We start from the raw sequence: 16,918 nt of genomic DNA on the forward strand, positions 1-16,918 counted from the left end.
AACTACACTAGTTCTCCTGCCACTGGGTCCACTGTGGGAAGGGGAGGAGTCTCCTCTTAGTGCCTTGGCCCAAAAGCCAATAATCTTTAAGCTTTGTTATATATGAGCAAAATGAAATAAGTTTCTGTTAGCTTAAAGAATTCACTTCAGCTCTCAGTATTGCAGAGCCAGATGAAATTTACAGATCAAATACAGAAAATCACAGGAAGCAATAAACCAATGTCTTCCCATGCTGCTACCTCTGTTCCTCCACTTATTAAATGAATTAAGCAATATGGAAACAGAGTGCAAAGCCCAGAAAGTACAATAGAAATACAGATGAAAATATAATCTGCTCCATTAAAAAGCTGGTCACCATTGTAAATGGGCTGTATACTGAGATCAGGAAATAACAGTTGTATCTCATTTACTGTCATGAGGTAGCTACTGATAAATGAGATACTCCTAATGGCGATCCCAAGTATTCATTAGAATTTGTAAATGATTTCACTTTGGTCATGACAAGCCCCTTTTGTGTTTGTGTTTCATGAACATTAATGCAGTCAAGTGCTAGTACTAGAAAGAATGTTAATAGGAAGCGAATTTCAAAGTAGCATGCATGAGAATTTGCAAAAACTAAATTTCATATTTGCACATGGGAGTATTCATGCGAGAGGTTCTTACCGCCTGATCCAAGAAACAAGGCTATGTGACTTATCTCACCAATCACAACTAACCAACACAGTTCAAATAATGACTATCAAATATTGGAAGAGTATGCTTCAGAATCAGCCCAAAGATTTAAACAAAATATACACATGAAATTAATTAAGATTTTCCAAATAAATCTGTCTAGCAAAAAAATTAAATCATTATATCTTATACTTTCTTATACTTTCTCATTAATAAGGAAGAGCAGGTTACGCATCTGTTCCTTTTATCCTCTGTGATAGCTCTTCCAAGAGGTGTCTAGTTAAATTGATATGACAAAGGCTTTTTATGATAAAGACTCTTTTTTAAAAACTTTGTTTCTCTATACTCACTGTTTATAATCCTATTTCCACCTTCGTTTTCATTCAGTGATTTCTGGAACTCATCTCTGAAAGCTAGTCCCATTTTGTAATTTCTTCATATCACACACCATGCCCTCATCTTACATAACACACAGGTTGACACACTTGCAGCACCTCATAATGCAAAATAGCATATTGACCTTCTCTTGGCAATTGATGAAGACCAGGTGTTCATGTTGATATTATTAGATCTCCCAGCTGCTTTCATTCCAGTCAGTGATGAAGTGTTGACATGACTGCAGTCTGTGCTGGGAGTGGACAGGGCCACTCTTCAGTGGCTTTACGCCTTTGTCGCTGAGAGCTCCCAAAGGATAGTGTTGAGCCCATGATCTTCTACCTGGAGGGTTCTAATAGGCTATCACAACGTTCTACTCTGGTTTTCCTTTCTAAGGCAATTATAACTAGATGTGGGTTGAAGCATTTTTCAATATGCTGATGACACCTAGCTTTATAACTATATCTTGCCCAATGTGGCCAAGTGTCTTTCCCAGTGTCTGGGTGAGAATGAGAAATGGATGACTGAGACTCTGTCTGGATAAGACTGAGGTGATTATGGTGGTTGGGGGAGCAACGGGATGAGTTAAAGGAGGCTATATCAGCCCCCACTCTGATTGAAGGTATTTGGCCATCACTTGTAACCACAGTTGACATTTTGATGAGTTCTACATTTAAATAATCCAACAGCAGTATTGACTTGAACTGCTTTTTCTGTCTCCATCTGGCTGAGAGGCTGTGACCTTTCCTTTTGGATGTGGGCTGTGCTATTGCAGTCTGCTTCTCGATCATCTCTAGAATGAGCTGCAACAGTGGACTCTAGTGGGACTACACCTTAAATCCATTCGGACACTGAAGCTACTGCACTGTGGGATAGCTTGCTTGTTCAGTGTAGTCTCCTGCAACAAGCATGTGATGCCAGTGATCTGGGATCTGCTGGCTGCCTATTGGCTTCAGGGTGGAATTTGAGATGTTGGTTTTGACATTTAAGATCTAAATGGCCTATCAGGGATTGTCTCTCTCCTTGTGCCATTCTGCTGCAGCCGAGATTGGCTGGCGCTTCTGTGGCAAATAAGAAATGTTGCTGCTGGCATAATGCTCTCTGTGTGTGTCTCAGTTCTGGCATTCACCCCCCCTCCCACTCAACCCCCTCACCTAAAACAGTCTGTTGACCTTCAGGGCACACAGCAAAGTCCTTTGTTTAAGAGAGGTTTTAGGGAGGGCTCAGGCAGTTGAGACTTTTTTGGGAATGGGCAGGGTTGGGAGATTAAGATTTCCATGGTATATTGGGGTTTTGATCTAGTCAATACTACTCATATGTACTACTGCAATACAAAATAGAAATAATCATTATGGTTTCTGACTGGTGGGTGGTACCTGGAAGGAGATGTGCTCTTTCAGTTTTGTAATGATTTTTGCATTGCAGTCTTCAATTAAAGTCATTGATGCCTAGAGACCAGGATGAGCATGCTTTTATGTTACTCACATCCAAATAAATAACTAGAGTCCATGCAACCTTTTTAATACTAAAAATCACTAAATAACCACAGGAGAGTCGAAAGGGGGAGTTTCTCTGCACGTACTTGTTTAACATGCCGTTCTAATGTAATCTATTTTTCCTCTCCTCAGTCCTACACTCACTATGGCACACAGAAATCTGACAGGTAGCTGTAATGTCAACTGTGGATGCAAAATTCATGAGTACGAGCCTGTCTGTGGATCAGATGGAATAACATACTTCAATCCGTGTTTGGCTGGCTGCATCAATGGTGGAAATCATAGCATAGGGGTGAGTGTATAGCAAACCCATCCAAAATGATGTAAATCTATATTGTGGGGCCAAAGATCAGCAGATCTGGGCTGGAGTGGATGGGTACAGAAAGGATGAGTGTACCAGCTCCAAGGCACGCTTCTTCCTAGCTTCAGAGAATCTTATTCACAAGTGCCCTGTGTGCATGAATTTCTCCGTGTTTCAAGACAGCAGGAACACCAGCTGTCCATGAGATCATCCCAGCCTTTGGCAATATGGGAATTCTGCGCACAAGTTAACACTAACTATATCGACATTAACTTACACCTAGTGAACCACCTCCAACCAAAGGGATGATTTGGAAATGACCATGGCTCTTAGAGGAATTATACTCCACTATAGCAGGGTGACAGGGAGGCTGGGTTGGCAGCACAAGCACAGAGTGTCTGCACTGATGGCCTGGGCCTTTGCTCATGTCCTACATTCGCTGGGTTGTAGAGGCTGAACGCTTCTTTGGGGGTTGCCTGGTCACAGCTTGAAAAATGCAAAGGAAACTTGGTGACTGGAAACTTAGTTTCTGGGCCAGTGCACAGGAAAACTGGTGAGAGTGGCATCTGTCCCTGTTGTCAACAGAATGCTTTGGGCTGCCAAAAAACCAAGGCTTCGGAATTCATTCAGTATAACACACAGAAAAGAATGCAAGACCAAACATTTCTATAAAATATTGTCTTCTATAAAGTATTGTCTGTTAAAACGGAATAAAGACAAAAGATAGGAAATAGTTTGAAACAATGTTGCCTTGCTTTCAGCATCTAGAAACCACGTTCATTACATGTCACACTCTTGCCTTACACACTTTTGCCCAGTCAGTGAAACATGAGAACTGTCAGTCCCAGACAATAATTTGATATTCTGTTTTGACAGAACAGTTCTAAATTTTAAGGTCCATATAATCATTGCAGTGCAGATAAAATTGAAAGCTTCCTTTTACAAGGTATTGGGGGGCGGGGAACAATTTTGTGGTAACCAACTGCTATAGGCACGATTCACAATAGCCACTATATGTGTAGTTAACTTTAAGCACATTCTTAAGACCCATTGGTTTCAGTGGGTCTTAAGTATATGGTTAAGTGCTTTGCTGAATAGAGTTCATAGTTCTGACCTTTGCTGCTTTTCACATATTATTAAAATAGACCTATTAATTCACTTAATCATGAGGAACTTTGAGAATGCTTACCTCTCACCATGAATTTCAAATGGGTTAAACAAGCTATTAACTGCAATAAATGATACTACGAAAATGTTCATTATCTGTATCATAATGCATAGACACAAGGGGGCCAAATTAAGTTTATACAGGCATCCTTAATTCTGGCATTTCCTAACTTTTGATTGCTTTATTTTGCAACCTTAACAGTATTCTTTTAACGTTTGTGTGTGTGTGTGTGTAAAATTCCCTCTGGTTTTTGCAAAAAGTTATTCCATCCTTCCATAGTGACACCCACATGGATCGTCAGCAGAGCTGAAAACTTTAGATCCATCAAAAAGACCTCTGTCACTCAGAGATGACTTGAGCCTGGTGATACTAGGGGGGCACAATGTAAAGGGGAGGGGCATATGACTGTCCCACATATTGCCTTTGGGAGGAACCTTCCAGCCCCACCTCCTGAGTCAGAGCAGCCAATCCTGCCAGCTCCTGAAGGGCTAGGGCCACAGGAGTGGGACACGTGACTCTGAGCCGGCTGGGGTTGGTCCCGGCCAGGAAGACTCACAGCACCAGTGTCTCCCCAGAGATGCCTTCGCAGGCACCTCAGCGTGGGAGGGGTATGGGCAATGTCCCTACCTCCAGCTGAGCAGAGGGACCCTACTTCTAACGCCTTCCCCAGCGACCCCCTCCCCCCCTGCATCTGGCCCGGGGCCGCCATATTCTTCTTGCCAGAATTGCCTGCTGGGGGGCACGCTGTTCTCCTCCCGTTGTCCCTCCCCCCCAGTACATTTTCGGCTTGCTCAGCCCAGGTGGGGAGCAGAGTGGGTGGTATGGAGTCACTTTGCACGCCAGCTAATTGTGGCCACTCCTCTGTGCAGCATGGCAGTTGCCTGAGAGACAGCCCAGCAGGGGGTGGCAGCAGCCTGCCCCCTCAGCTCCCCGCCCAAGCCTGGCTACTGGGTACAAAGGCCGAGCTAGCCAGAGCGTCCCCATCCTCCGCACAGTCCAGGCTCTGGAAGGGAATGTGTTCGAGTGGGGAGACTTCTGCCTATTCCCCCACAAACTTGACCTCTTCTGCTCCATCTCCTCCAATCTGTCCCTGACCTGTCACTTTCCTGCTGCTGGCTCCTTGTCCCAGCCCCATTCTCCTTGTCACATAATACCCTTTTCCTCTTCTCAGGCTTTTCATCTCATCCCAGTCTCCTTGCCCAGCCAGTCTTATTTCCCCTCTCCCTCCTCTGCTTCACCCTGTGCTCGCTCCCAGTGCTAATCTCCCTCTTCAGTCTTCTTCCTCCCTGTCTCTTTGCCGCAATCTACCCCTCCCTGGCTCCTTGTCCAGGTCTTTTTTCACAGACACTCCCTGTATGCCCCAGCTCCTTGTCAGATCTGGTTCCACCCTCCCATGCCCTCCCTGGTTCCTAGTCCCAGTCTCCAACCTCCTCCAGCTCAGCATTCAGTTTCAGTATCCCTTTTTCATTTCCCTGACCAGCTCCCAGTCCCAGACGCTCTGCTTTCATTTCCAGTGCCTGGCCCCAGCCCGAAGGAGCCAGAGCAGCTATGACAGGGGGAGCCTAGCTTTACTTCTGTAGTCCTGGACTGGAGACTGCGCAGTTGCTCTATGGGGAAGGCATGTGTGTAATCTGGTCAAGGAAGCTGTGAGGGGATGGAGCATGCTCAGTGAAGATGTACTCTTCGGAGATTTTTCAACTGTGATTTTGAACTGCAAACTGCGATTTTTCAAAGCCTTATCACTTGGTGAGACGAAGGCAGATTTTTACAGGGAGGCCAGAAGACACACCCCTCACACAAAGGCCACATCCCTGCCAAATTTCAAATCCCGTCTTCAAAAGCAGGGGGGCATTAGAACTGTTCAGAGAAAAGATCACAGGAAAGTTTAATGTGGGCAACACATATTTTTCCCTAGTCTCATTCTCAGAAACAGCTGAACCATTTTGGCTGAGAGGTGCCAAAAAATCCAGCCTGAAGCAGACAGTATGGAAAGTTTCAGTACAAAGGGTTAAAGTTTGGCAATGTTATAAGTGACTGATGGGAAGTGTCAAGCAAACTTAATAATAGGAGCATTATCCCCAGCCTTGCCTAAAACTAGGATTATCTCTTATGCACAGAATTCCTTTTTAAGTTTTTCACTACAGAGTTTAAAACATCTATGTGGTAAATATTGCACCTTGTCTTGGTTGAAGGGGCAAAAATTGCAATATTTTATGTTTCTCCTCTTTGTTTTTCTCAGGTAAGAAATTATACTGAATGTGCCTGTGTCCAAAGCCGCCAAGTTATCACTCCACCCACTGTGGGACAGCGCGGTCAGCTCAGGGTGGTTATTGTCAAAACATACCTTAATGAGAATGGCTATGCTGTTTCCGGGAAGTGTGATCGGACCTGCAGTACACTTATCCCATTCCTTATATTTCTGTTCATAGTTACCCTTATAACAGCATGTGCCCAGCCGTCGGCAATCATAGTGACACTCAGGTAAGAATCTAGCTGTATACCTATCTAGATACATATATTATACGTATCGTTACAGTGTTTGTATCACATAAGAGAGACTGTTGGCCAAATCCACAGGAGGTGTAAAGCAGTGCAACTCTATTGAAGTCAATGGAACTATGTCTATTTACACTTGTTAAGAATTTGATCCCTTATTTATACCCATAACTAGGACCCTACCAAATTCACAATCCATTTTGGACAATTTCACGATCATAGGATTTGTAAAATATTCTGTGTCACGGTTTCAGAGGCTTACATCTGAAATGTTATGTGTTGTAATTTTGGGGGTCCTGACCCAAAATGGGGTGGTGGGAGGTCGCAAAGCTATTGTAGGGAGGGCATGGGATTGCCACCCTTAGTTCTGTGCTGCTGCTGGCCGAGTGCCAGCTCTAAAGCCAGCGCCGCTGCTAGCAGCAGCACAGAAGTGAGGTCACTGGGTATGGGGGGGTCGTTACTTGTGGTGGGGAGGGGCAGAGCTGGCCTTCCCAGTGGCAAATGCTCAGGGCCCCATGGTCAGAGTATTCTGTGGTCCGTGTCCCCTGCCAGCCAACCCAAAGTCCCTTTAATGCCTGAGCTGGGGAAAGGCAGGACTGAGACGCCCCAACCAAGGAGTCCTATCAGAGTCTAGCTGATAGTCCCCATGGGACTGGGGAGGGATGGGACTTCCTCCAGGCTGCTCCTGGTCTGACCCAGCCCGGGAGCAGCCCGTGCAGCGGAAGAGAAAGTGCTGTTCCTTCCTAGCCTGGCCGGGACTAGCAGTTGGAGCCTGGCACATGGTTGGAGCCCCTGGCTAGGGCACCCCCATCTCTGCTCTTCCCCATGGGAGGTGGGTATAATAGACCAGGGGAGGGTAAACATCCCCTAACCCAGCCTGTGGCCCTACCCTCACTGCTCCTCTCTCCTGAAGCCAGCAGGGGCTGAGCTCATGCCGGTGGCCTGGAACTCGGGGCTTGGCCAGCTGGTGGCTCGGGCCAAGCAGTGGCTTGGGGCAGGTCAGACCAGTACTCGGGCTGGCCGGTGGCCTGGGGTTTCACCAGTTGAAGTAACTCAATTTTTTTTAGCATGTTTTGCAAAGCGCATGCCAACTTTCAGCAGATACTAGGGACAGAAAGAATTAGGAATTTATGTTAAACACAGTGAGGGTTAATGTAGTGTCAGGTATGGTGCTATATTATCAGTATGTGTTACCACAATAATTTTAATTTCAGTCACTAGGAGTAAGTATTTACAAACTGTTTAAAGTTACAGTCCAGCTAAATTTACACATGTACATGTGGGCTTCCATGAGACATTGTCAATGGGGTGAAGAACATGGGAAAATAAAAGGAAGCTGCCCTTTGACCATATTCCTCTTCTTCTCTCATCCCAAACATGAAATGTTAGAAACCAAAGCCTAAATTAAGTCTCTCATATTTACAGTTTAATTTCAGGCTTCTCATTGATAAGGCCCTCTGTTAAGCACCCAAAAGTTTACTTTCCTAACTGTACAAGCTTTTTGGGTGTCCAGAGTTTAGAAGCTTACCAGAAGAAGCTGTCTTGTCAGATGTCTAATTGGACCAGAACTAATGGTAGAATGGAATCTCTTGCAGTATTTTCTTGGGTTCTCATTGGAACTTAGATGTGCAGGCATGAAATCAATTAAAATAATAATTTTAAAAATGTTAATCAAAGCAGTCTTTTTCAGACATCAGAATGTTACGCTGTAGTGTCAGAATACCAAGATGAACTTTGAAGCTTTTTTATTTCACTCAAACTAGTTTTCCCCACCCCTATTGTGACTATGGTTCCTCTACATGGACTTAAATGGAGGCACAACTTACCACCATGCTGGCAAGACTACTTAGTAACTTGAGAACCTCTGATCTGTTACCCTATTGAGTATAAGGAGGTCTGGTAGCATTGCCCATCATTAAGATTACATCACTTATTACCCACTGTTCCCATTACTCTGTCCTCACTGAGCATGCTCCATCCCCTTACAGCTGTTAGTGTGACTGGACTTCTCCATACACCATCTCCACAGACTGACTGAATGTGCTTCCCTCAGCACAGTCCTATGGGGCAAAACCAGACTTTCTGTATAAAGACTGCTCATAGTTCCTCTGGGCCAAGATGGGCTGGTCATTGGAACTAAGAGAAGGGATCCTGTCTCTTCTATGCACTCAGTGACAACCTTCCCGTACTCCCTGGTACTCATGCAGCATGGAGAAAGAAGCTGTTTGACTCAAATGCAGAGGGAACAAGAGTTGGAACAGAAGAGTTGGATGAGGAGAGTAAATTGGGACAAGAAGGCTTGGGAAGGGAGACTGAGACTAGGTGCTGATGGGGAAGGGGGCCGAGAGGGAAACTGAGACTGTGAGTTGGGGAGGCAAAGACTTGGCTTGGTAGATGGTGGAGGAGAAGGTGGGCTGTCTGGGTAAAGAGAGTAGGATTGGGAGCTGGGGAGGGATATGAGGGGAGACTGGCAATCAGTGGGTGGAGGTGGAAACTGAGATTGAAGGAGGAGTTGGAGAAGAGGCTGCGACTGGCTGGGTAAGTAGACAGGGACTGGGAAGGTGTGGGACATGGAGAAGGAGATGAGAGAAGGGAGACCTTATGGGGAGCTAGGGATGGGGGAAGAACTGAGACTGGATGGGCAAAGGGGCTGAAATTCTGAGCCAATTGGGGAACATAGGTGTGGGGGGGCAGTGAGGCTAGGGGGAGATACACAGATTGAGGGATGAGGAAAATGGGGGCTGATTGGGCAAGGAGAGTAGGAATAAGGAGCTGGGGGTGTGGTAGGGACTGGGAATAGCTGGGCAAGCATAGTGAGGACAAGGAGTTGAGGGTGAATGGGGGATGGTTGGGCAAGGACACTGTGGTCAAACAGCTGTGGGTTTAGGATGGGGAATGGCTGGGAAAGGAGCATCGGCGCAGGACATGGGGAAAGATTGGGACTGGTTATTTAGAAGGGTGAGACTAGGACTTGCTGGGCAAGGAGACTGGGACTTGGATGAGAAGCAGGAGGTGGAGACTGGGAATGGCTAGGTGAGAAGAATGGATTTAGTATAGGGAAGTGGGGTGGGGCAGAGACAGGACTGTGACAGGAGAGTAAAGGTCAAGCTTGGGGAATTGGGCAGAAGAATCTGTGCCCTCTAAATCACATTTCCCTCCAGAGCCAGGAATGGAACCCAGGATTCTTGAGTCACATCATTCCTCTGCTGTCAGCAAATAGCTGTGAAACCCACCGGCAATGTGTTCTAACCTCCTCTTGTGCTGGGCCACATAGGAGGACAACTTACTACTGCTATCAGTTACTCCATGAGCTCAAGTGGCAGAGTCTATGTGGTGGATTTAGCAGTTATGATCCTCCTGATGAGACGTATGGTACCACATGATGGAATTTCTGTATTTTCAGCTTGCTTTTTAAAAACCTAGGAAAGCACATGCCCGCTCTCTCTCACACACACACGCACACACATCATGTTAAAAGAACATTATTAAGTTGCAAAGTTAAGCACTTAAAAATTAGGAAATGCCAGAATTAAAGTTGTCTGTATAAGCTTAATTCAGCACCCCTGCATGTGTGTTGCAACACAGACTTTAATTACACGATCACATACTACTTCTGCCACAGGATTGAGGACACTGTGTGGAGGTGTGAGGGTACATGGATCAGAACTGGGCTTCACAGTTGCAGAGCCACCTCTGACCCCCCACCCAATCCAGCTTCTTCCTTATCGAGTGATCAGGAGGCAGAACGTCACTAAAAGATTCTGGAGGAGCTGAATTGAGCCTGGGCTGGCGCATAGGGAGGTGAATGAGCCAGGTGATTGCACGAAGAGGAAAGGATGGTTAAGGCAATTGAATACATCCTTGGAAATGGGAGTGTCTCCCTGGCTCTGCCACAGCGTTCCTGGCTGATGCTAGTATTGCCAAGCTCAAAGTCAACGCCCTGGCCTGTAACAGAGCAAAATTGATGTCTTGGACACTCCCGCTCCCAATTCATGTGTTTTTCATCTTTCGTATGATTTTTGCCCTCACCTGTCCATCCCCCCAGCGTTGTACGACAGTTAATGTTGCCCATTCTTCCAAGTTTATTGGGTAAGGTGATTTTGGCTCCTGCTGCAGGAGCTAGCACATCTGCCCAGTAATGAGTTCTGCTCCCATCCAGCCATCCACATCCCATGAGTTCATGCCCTGTGCCCCCAATCTCTCAGTTCCTATCCCCCCCTTTCAGTGTACTCTCCACCCGTCCCTTCTGCTTCTCCTGGGGTTCTTCACCCACCTCTCCCAGGTCTGGGGGTGGTGAGGGGCCCTCGTCTTTGTCGATGCAGTTGCAAGGGCTCATCCTCCCCTTTTGCCCCTTCCCAGGCTGGGTATTACAGGGAGGGAGAAGGCAAAGATGCATCATCCTGTCCCTGTTGCTTATAGGAGCGAACCCGCCCGGAGCTGCTGGGCTCTTCAGCTCCCTGCTCTGCTCCTGTGAGAATAGGTTGCTGTGAGGTGTTGGAGCAGGAGAGCGAGTGCTGCCTATTCTGTCCTAGGAAGTGGCTAAGTGGGGTGGGCAGCCAATCAGAAGGCTCAGATGCACTAAAGGGCTGGAGCAGTTTTTGTCATCACCAGACAGGCTCCAGCCCCAGCCAAAAACTTGACACATGTGAACAAATTACTGGCATTGGCAGTCACTGAAGTCACTTATGCCAAACTTCTTAGAGATCGCCACTAAAGGCCAAAATCACAAAGGAACTTAGGCACCTAGCACCCACTGTTGGATTTAGGCACCACTGACAGGCGCAAAAATCCCTGCTCAAACTGGAGGCGACTAAATTCCTTAAGTGTTTAAATTTTCACTGTAAAAGTTCTCTAGGACCTAAGTTTCTGCCTTAGGCAGGCCCCAGAGCCTGGCCCATGCCTAAGACCCAGCGGGCCTCTCAAACTGGGCATGGACCCCACTATTTTGCCTGCAGAATCAAATCCAGTAGGTGTGCTTTGAGCACAGCTAACTCCATGCAATGCGTTGCAGGGGGCAGTGGCCTCCCTTACAACTGTTAGCCCAGTGCTTGTGCCCTCCCCTGATTAGGTGAAGGGATTTGAACAGGGGTCTCCTACCTGTCAGGTGAGTGCCCTCACCCGTAGCTGTGGGATAGTCGTGTTTCCTGTGGAAACTGTTCCAAAGTGCATAATTAACTATGCATTGGGCTAGAGAGCGAGAATGACTCTATGGTCCCCTGGGGAGGGCACACACCGGAGAGGTGGGAGACAGCTGTTCAAAACATTTTACCTCATCAGCTTGAGAGAGGAATAGACCCTGGGTCATCCACATCCCAGGAAAGTGCCTTAACCACCGGGATAAAGCTCATTATGGAGGGTGCCTCCTTCCCCCACCCCACCCCACCTTTGGGTGGAGTTAGGTGTGTGCTGCTGCCTTTCTTACAAGAAATGGTGCTTAACCATAGGTGCCTAACTCCAGGATTGGGTTCATGGCTGTGATTCTCAAGCAGAGATAGGTGCAGGGGCACCAGAACAGGGAGGCAGGGGGCCATGACCCTCCCATTTTTGAAAGTGGATGGGCTTGGCCCTCTCCTATTCCCCCCCCCCCCAGTCAGGCTGAAAGCTGTGAGTAGCCCAGGCCCCTCCACCTGCCTGGGTATGGGGGGGTGGGAGGGAAACCTAAGAGTAGTCCCTGGCTTATGTTCCCCCCCCCCCAGGGCCCCTGCCCACGGCACATGGAGGGTCCGTGGCTCCCCCCAGTTGGCCAGAGCTGGGTCGGGGTAAGAGCTGCATGAGTAACTGGGGCGCCACGGACTCTCCACCTGCCCTGGTCAGGAGCCTGGGGCTATGGGCTGGGGGCTGCTCTCACCTCCCCTGGCAGGTGGAGGGGCCCTCGCTCCCACGTCCCACTCTGACTTCCAGCTTGGCTGGGAGTGGGGCTTGGCGGGGAAGAGGAGGGGCAGGGGCATGGCCAAGGGGGGGGGGATTCTGCCCCTCCCGACTTTTGGGAAGGCTCTGCTGCCCCTGCATAGGTGCCTCTTTCCAGCCTGGAATTAGGCACTTAAAGCTCTTTGAGGGGCAGGGCTCAGGATCCCTTTGCCTGGTATCTCTTAGCCAGCTCCCCACTTGGCAGAGTGGCTTTTGTGAATACCATTCTTGGGCTCGCTTTCTCACTCACCCAGTCATTGTATGAGTAGCTTGAGTGCATACTCAGGGTTATGAAGTGCACTGAGAGGTCAACTGCCTAAGAGTTACAATGCTCTGCATTACAACACCTCAGTGCCCTTAGTTAATAGAGGCCTAATTGTGTGTTCTGCATTTTTTTGATTCCCTGATTTGAGATCCTGGGGTCTGATCTACAGCAATGCTGAGCACTCAGATTTGCAGCTGAAATAAGTGGGAGCTGTGCTTTGACCATATGAAGTGCAATAAGCACTCTGAAAAATCAGGCCCGAGGAGTCTGGGCCTCAAAAATAGGGGCTATTTTTCACCTTTGATGGCTTGGCTCCCCATTTGTAAAATGGGGCTAATACCTGCTCATCTCATTGCGATGAATGCCATAGAAAAGGCCATGAGGAAATGAACAATTCAGTTTTCAGAGCAGGGTTTGAATAGTGAGCAGTAAATATGCTATTTGTAGGGGCACACATTGACTAACAAAGAGAAAACAGACATTGCAGAGCTCTCTTTAGGTGAGATCCTGTACAATGAAGGACGCTTGGGGCCTGTGGAATAAAAAGAGTATGTGACTGTAACACTCTCGAGAGAATGTCAGGGTTAGATTTCCCTGCACTTTGTCCGTCTGGGGATTGATGGTCTGCTCAGTCAGTCAAAGGGGACAGCTCTGGTGGCAGCAGCTGAGTTTAGCGTGTGCTGAAAGGACTCAGTAGCAGCGGGCCTCATGTTAGTTGTGCATGTTCATCTGTAGATACTAAGTTTAACAAAACTCCAGTTTTAAAACTGTCCCTGGTCTGGGACAGTAAAAGAGTGATGTAATTAAAGACTGTCATAATGCATATGCACAAAATCAGCCCAATTAAGATTAGAAAGGGTACCTTAATTCTGGCATTTCCTAAATTTTTGAAGCTTGTCTTTACAACCTTAGTGTTCTTTTGAAAAAGAGAGAAAGAGAGTGTGTGCGTGTGTGCACGCACACACACAAAATATGTAGTAAATGTGTGGCTAAAATGGACTGTTATTTAACCTAAGTGTCAAACTATGTGAAGACTTGGCTAATTGTCCTAATTTATAGTATTTCAAAATATTTAAACAGTCTAGAGGGAAATTCTGTGGTTTACTGTAATTATATATAAATGGTGCCACAGATACATTGCTGCTTTGTATTCCGATATTTTAAAGACCTGATCCTGTTCCCACTGAAGCCAAAGGAAGAGCTCCCATTGACTTCAGGGGTGTTGGATTAGGGCCTTGGTAAATCTGTCGTATACTTCTACTGATATATTTCCTGACCTAGTTTAGATGTGCACTCACTGAAAGAAGTTCCATTGATTAGATTATCTGGGAAGTATTACCAGAAACCATGAGCTACTGTATAATTGTGTTACAGACCTTTCTAACAGCTAAATTCTGCAATCCTTATTCAAGCAAGACTCCCATTCAAGTTTATGAGATTTTTTGCTTGGCTAAGGATAGCACAGTTTGGCTCTTTGTTACGAACACTAGGTTTTATCCTCATTACCAAATAAACTGAGGAAATTTTAGCTGGGGTTTATTACAGCTGGAGAAGACCAGAACAGTACAGCCAAAAAATTCTAAAAAGATTATTTGTTGAGACTGTGTCTTCAGAAGATATTCTCTTTTCCTGCTAGGTCTGTGGAAGATGGTGAGCGGCCTTTTGCACTAGGAATGCAATTTGTTTTATTACGAACTCTTGGTAAGTCCTAATAGCTCCCTGAACAACACCATTTGCAAAATCCTCACAAAATTCTCCATAAACAAATATTCTATAAAACAGTGGAATTCCACCAGCGAATAGCAGTATGAGCCTAAAATCACCATTGAACGTAGCAACTTTTTTTTTTACACTGCATTGGTTTATACAAACCACATTGTACTGTATTGGCCAACCAGCACCATGGAGACAAAGACACCTACATTGACAGAAAATAAGCACCTGGATTTTGCACCATCCTTTAGCAGTAGTTTTCTACCAGCAATTTTAAGCTCCCATTCCTTCAACACTTCCCTAAAGTAACAGTTTTAGTTTGCAACAGATCATATTTTTAATTGGGAATTTCCGTTGGAGTTTCAACAGCTCCCTTAGTTCAGCAGCCTTTTCTTTGTGTTACTTTGTTCCTAGCCTTTCCTAGATAATTTTATTAGCTAAATGGTGCAGCTGGTTGAAACCTTTTTTACATGAAAAGTAACCTTTTTTTCTATGCAAAAATTTTCACAGAAATGTCAGTTAATTTTTGAATGGTAAACATGTTTTGAAAAATTATTTTTCATTGAAAAACTGGAAAAATTCCATTCACGGAAAATTGGGGGGGAAAAGCAAAGCTTTTTGTTTATTTTGAATCCCCCCTCCTTCTCTACCAAAGAAAATACCATTTTCTGGCCTGTTCTACTAAATAATTTCCAGTATCAGCTCTTGGAGAATTCTCACTGGGACCCAGGGTGAATGGCTTCATTTTCTGCTCTCTGTGCTGTTGCTTCGTTTGCAGGACGTTATTCAAAACTTTTCAGGCAAAACAGGTATTAAAATTGGTTACTGCTGCACCAGTTCCATATTCCTTATTTGGCTGTTGCATTCTTTACACAAGATGACTCCATATTTACCACTAGAGCTGAGTAGAAAATAGTTTTCCCATCCCACAAGACTTTTAGAGGTTTTGAAAACTTTACCATCCTGAATCAGGTCAAACTGTTAAAATCATGTACATTTTCACAAACCAAAAATCTCCCTCAAAATTTGGATCAGGTCAATGAAAACGTTGTGTTTAGATTTTGACTTACTCACATTTTATTTCTGATAGATTAACGTACATTTCAAAACAAAAAGTCACTTCAAACTGAAAAATGAAACTTTTGGTTTTGAAAATATCGAGCCAGGTTGTTTTGACAATTTCAACACGTGGGAAATTTGTTGAAAGTGATTCTTTAAATCAGGATGTTTTGGGTTTTGATGAATCAGCATTTCCCAATGAAAAACATACTGTCAAAAACATTCCTGGACACCTGTATTTACCACATTCAGAGCCACAACCCCATTTTCTGCATTGGCCGTAGGGTTGCCAATTTTGGTTGGATGTATGCCAGGAGATTTCATCACATGACATAAACTTTAATTAAAGATTAATCTTTAAGTCCTGGAGACTCCAGGCCAATCCTGGAGGGTTGGCAATCCTCATTAGCCACCCCAGCTGTAGAAGCTTGTGATTTCATCTGCTCTTCCATCCTGAACAGCTGTCTATGAATATCAAACAATGCAGCTCACCCTATAAACCCAGTCCAGATTTTAATATTTTTCCTAAATGGAATTTGTCATGAGATTTTTTTTTTTAAACTGGTATTTTTGTTTTCTTCAGATGCTAGATTACCCTCCCAGAAACCAGTTCTCTGCTTTCTAAGACAAGACATGTTTGTATTTTAGTGACTAATTCCTAATTAGTCTTCTTCAAAGCAGAAAGCAAGCTTGTTAGGTTATTATTTACACAAAGATATTCCAAGCTTTTGAACTAGTCAGATCTTGCCTATCCAAAGCACTTTAGGTGTTCAAATACTGCAAAAATGTGAATAGTGCCAGTAATGATTATTTATAATGAAGAATGAGAGGAGAAGGCTGGTTCATTCCATCTAATCACTAACCAGGAAATTTTATTTGATGAGGATTGTTATGACTTGTTACAAAATGTGAATCAGGTTTCTAGGACAAAGAATGAGTGCTTAAACTGGGCCAACTGCACTGGTAGACAGCCTGGTGAAATTGAAGCCTGTTTCCATGGAAGAGAATCTCTCTTCAAAGAGACAATTTGAAAATAATAATTCTGTTCTCTGTCATTTTTTCATAAGGGCAGCTACTTGTGTTTCTTGCTTTAATATTTTGCTCAGTTCTACTAGGTAATTCCTGTAAGAACTTACTGCTTTCATATTTCAGAATAGCAGCCGTGTTAGTCTGTATTCGCAAAAAGAAAAGGAGTACTTGTGGCACCTTAGAGACTAACAAATTTATCTGAGCATAAGCTTTCGTGAGCTACAGCTCACTTCATCGGATGCATTCGATGGAAAATCTTCTACCGAGTGCATCCAACAAAGTGAGCTGTAGCTCACGAAAGCTTATGCTCAAATACATTTTTTAGTCTCTAAGGTGCCACAAGTACTTCTTTTCTTTTTGCTTTCACATTGTTTGCATGTTTCCTAAAAAATGCTATTTGCATGGTTAGGGGTAAAATGTAAGTTTGGGAAGATCAG

General features: G+C 45.1%; 1 protein-coding gene across 2 annotated transcripts in view; it reads left to right on the forward strand.

The window, feature by feature from the left end:
* Positions 1–16,918, forward strand: part of SLCO5A1 (solute carrier organic anion transporter family member 5A1) — a 106,820-nt gene that overhangs the window by 82,696 nt on the left and 7,206 nt on the right. For both annotated transcript variants that reach the window (XM_043507738.1, XM_043507739.1), the window contains exons 8-10: positions 2,676–2,835; positions 6,252–6,493; positions 14,317–14,381. In XM_043507738.1, coding sequence (XP_043363673.1) covers positions 2,676–2,835; positions 6,252–6,493; positions 14,317–14,381 — 467 coding nt within the window. The remainder of the gene's footprint in view (positions 1–2,675; positions 2,836–6,251; positions 6,494–14,316; positions 14,382–16,918) is intronic.

Source organism: Dermochelys coriacea, chromosome 2 (genome assembly GCF_009764565.3).
Source record: "Dermochelys coriacea isolate rDerCor1 chromosome 2, rDerCor1.pri.v4, whole genome shotgun sequence".
In the NCBI taxonomy this organism is placed as follows: Eukaryota; Metazoa; Chordata; order Testudines; family Dermochelyidae; genus Dermochelys; species Dermochelys coriacea.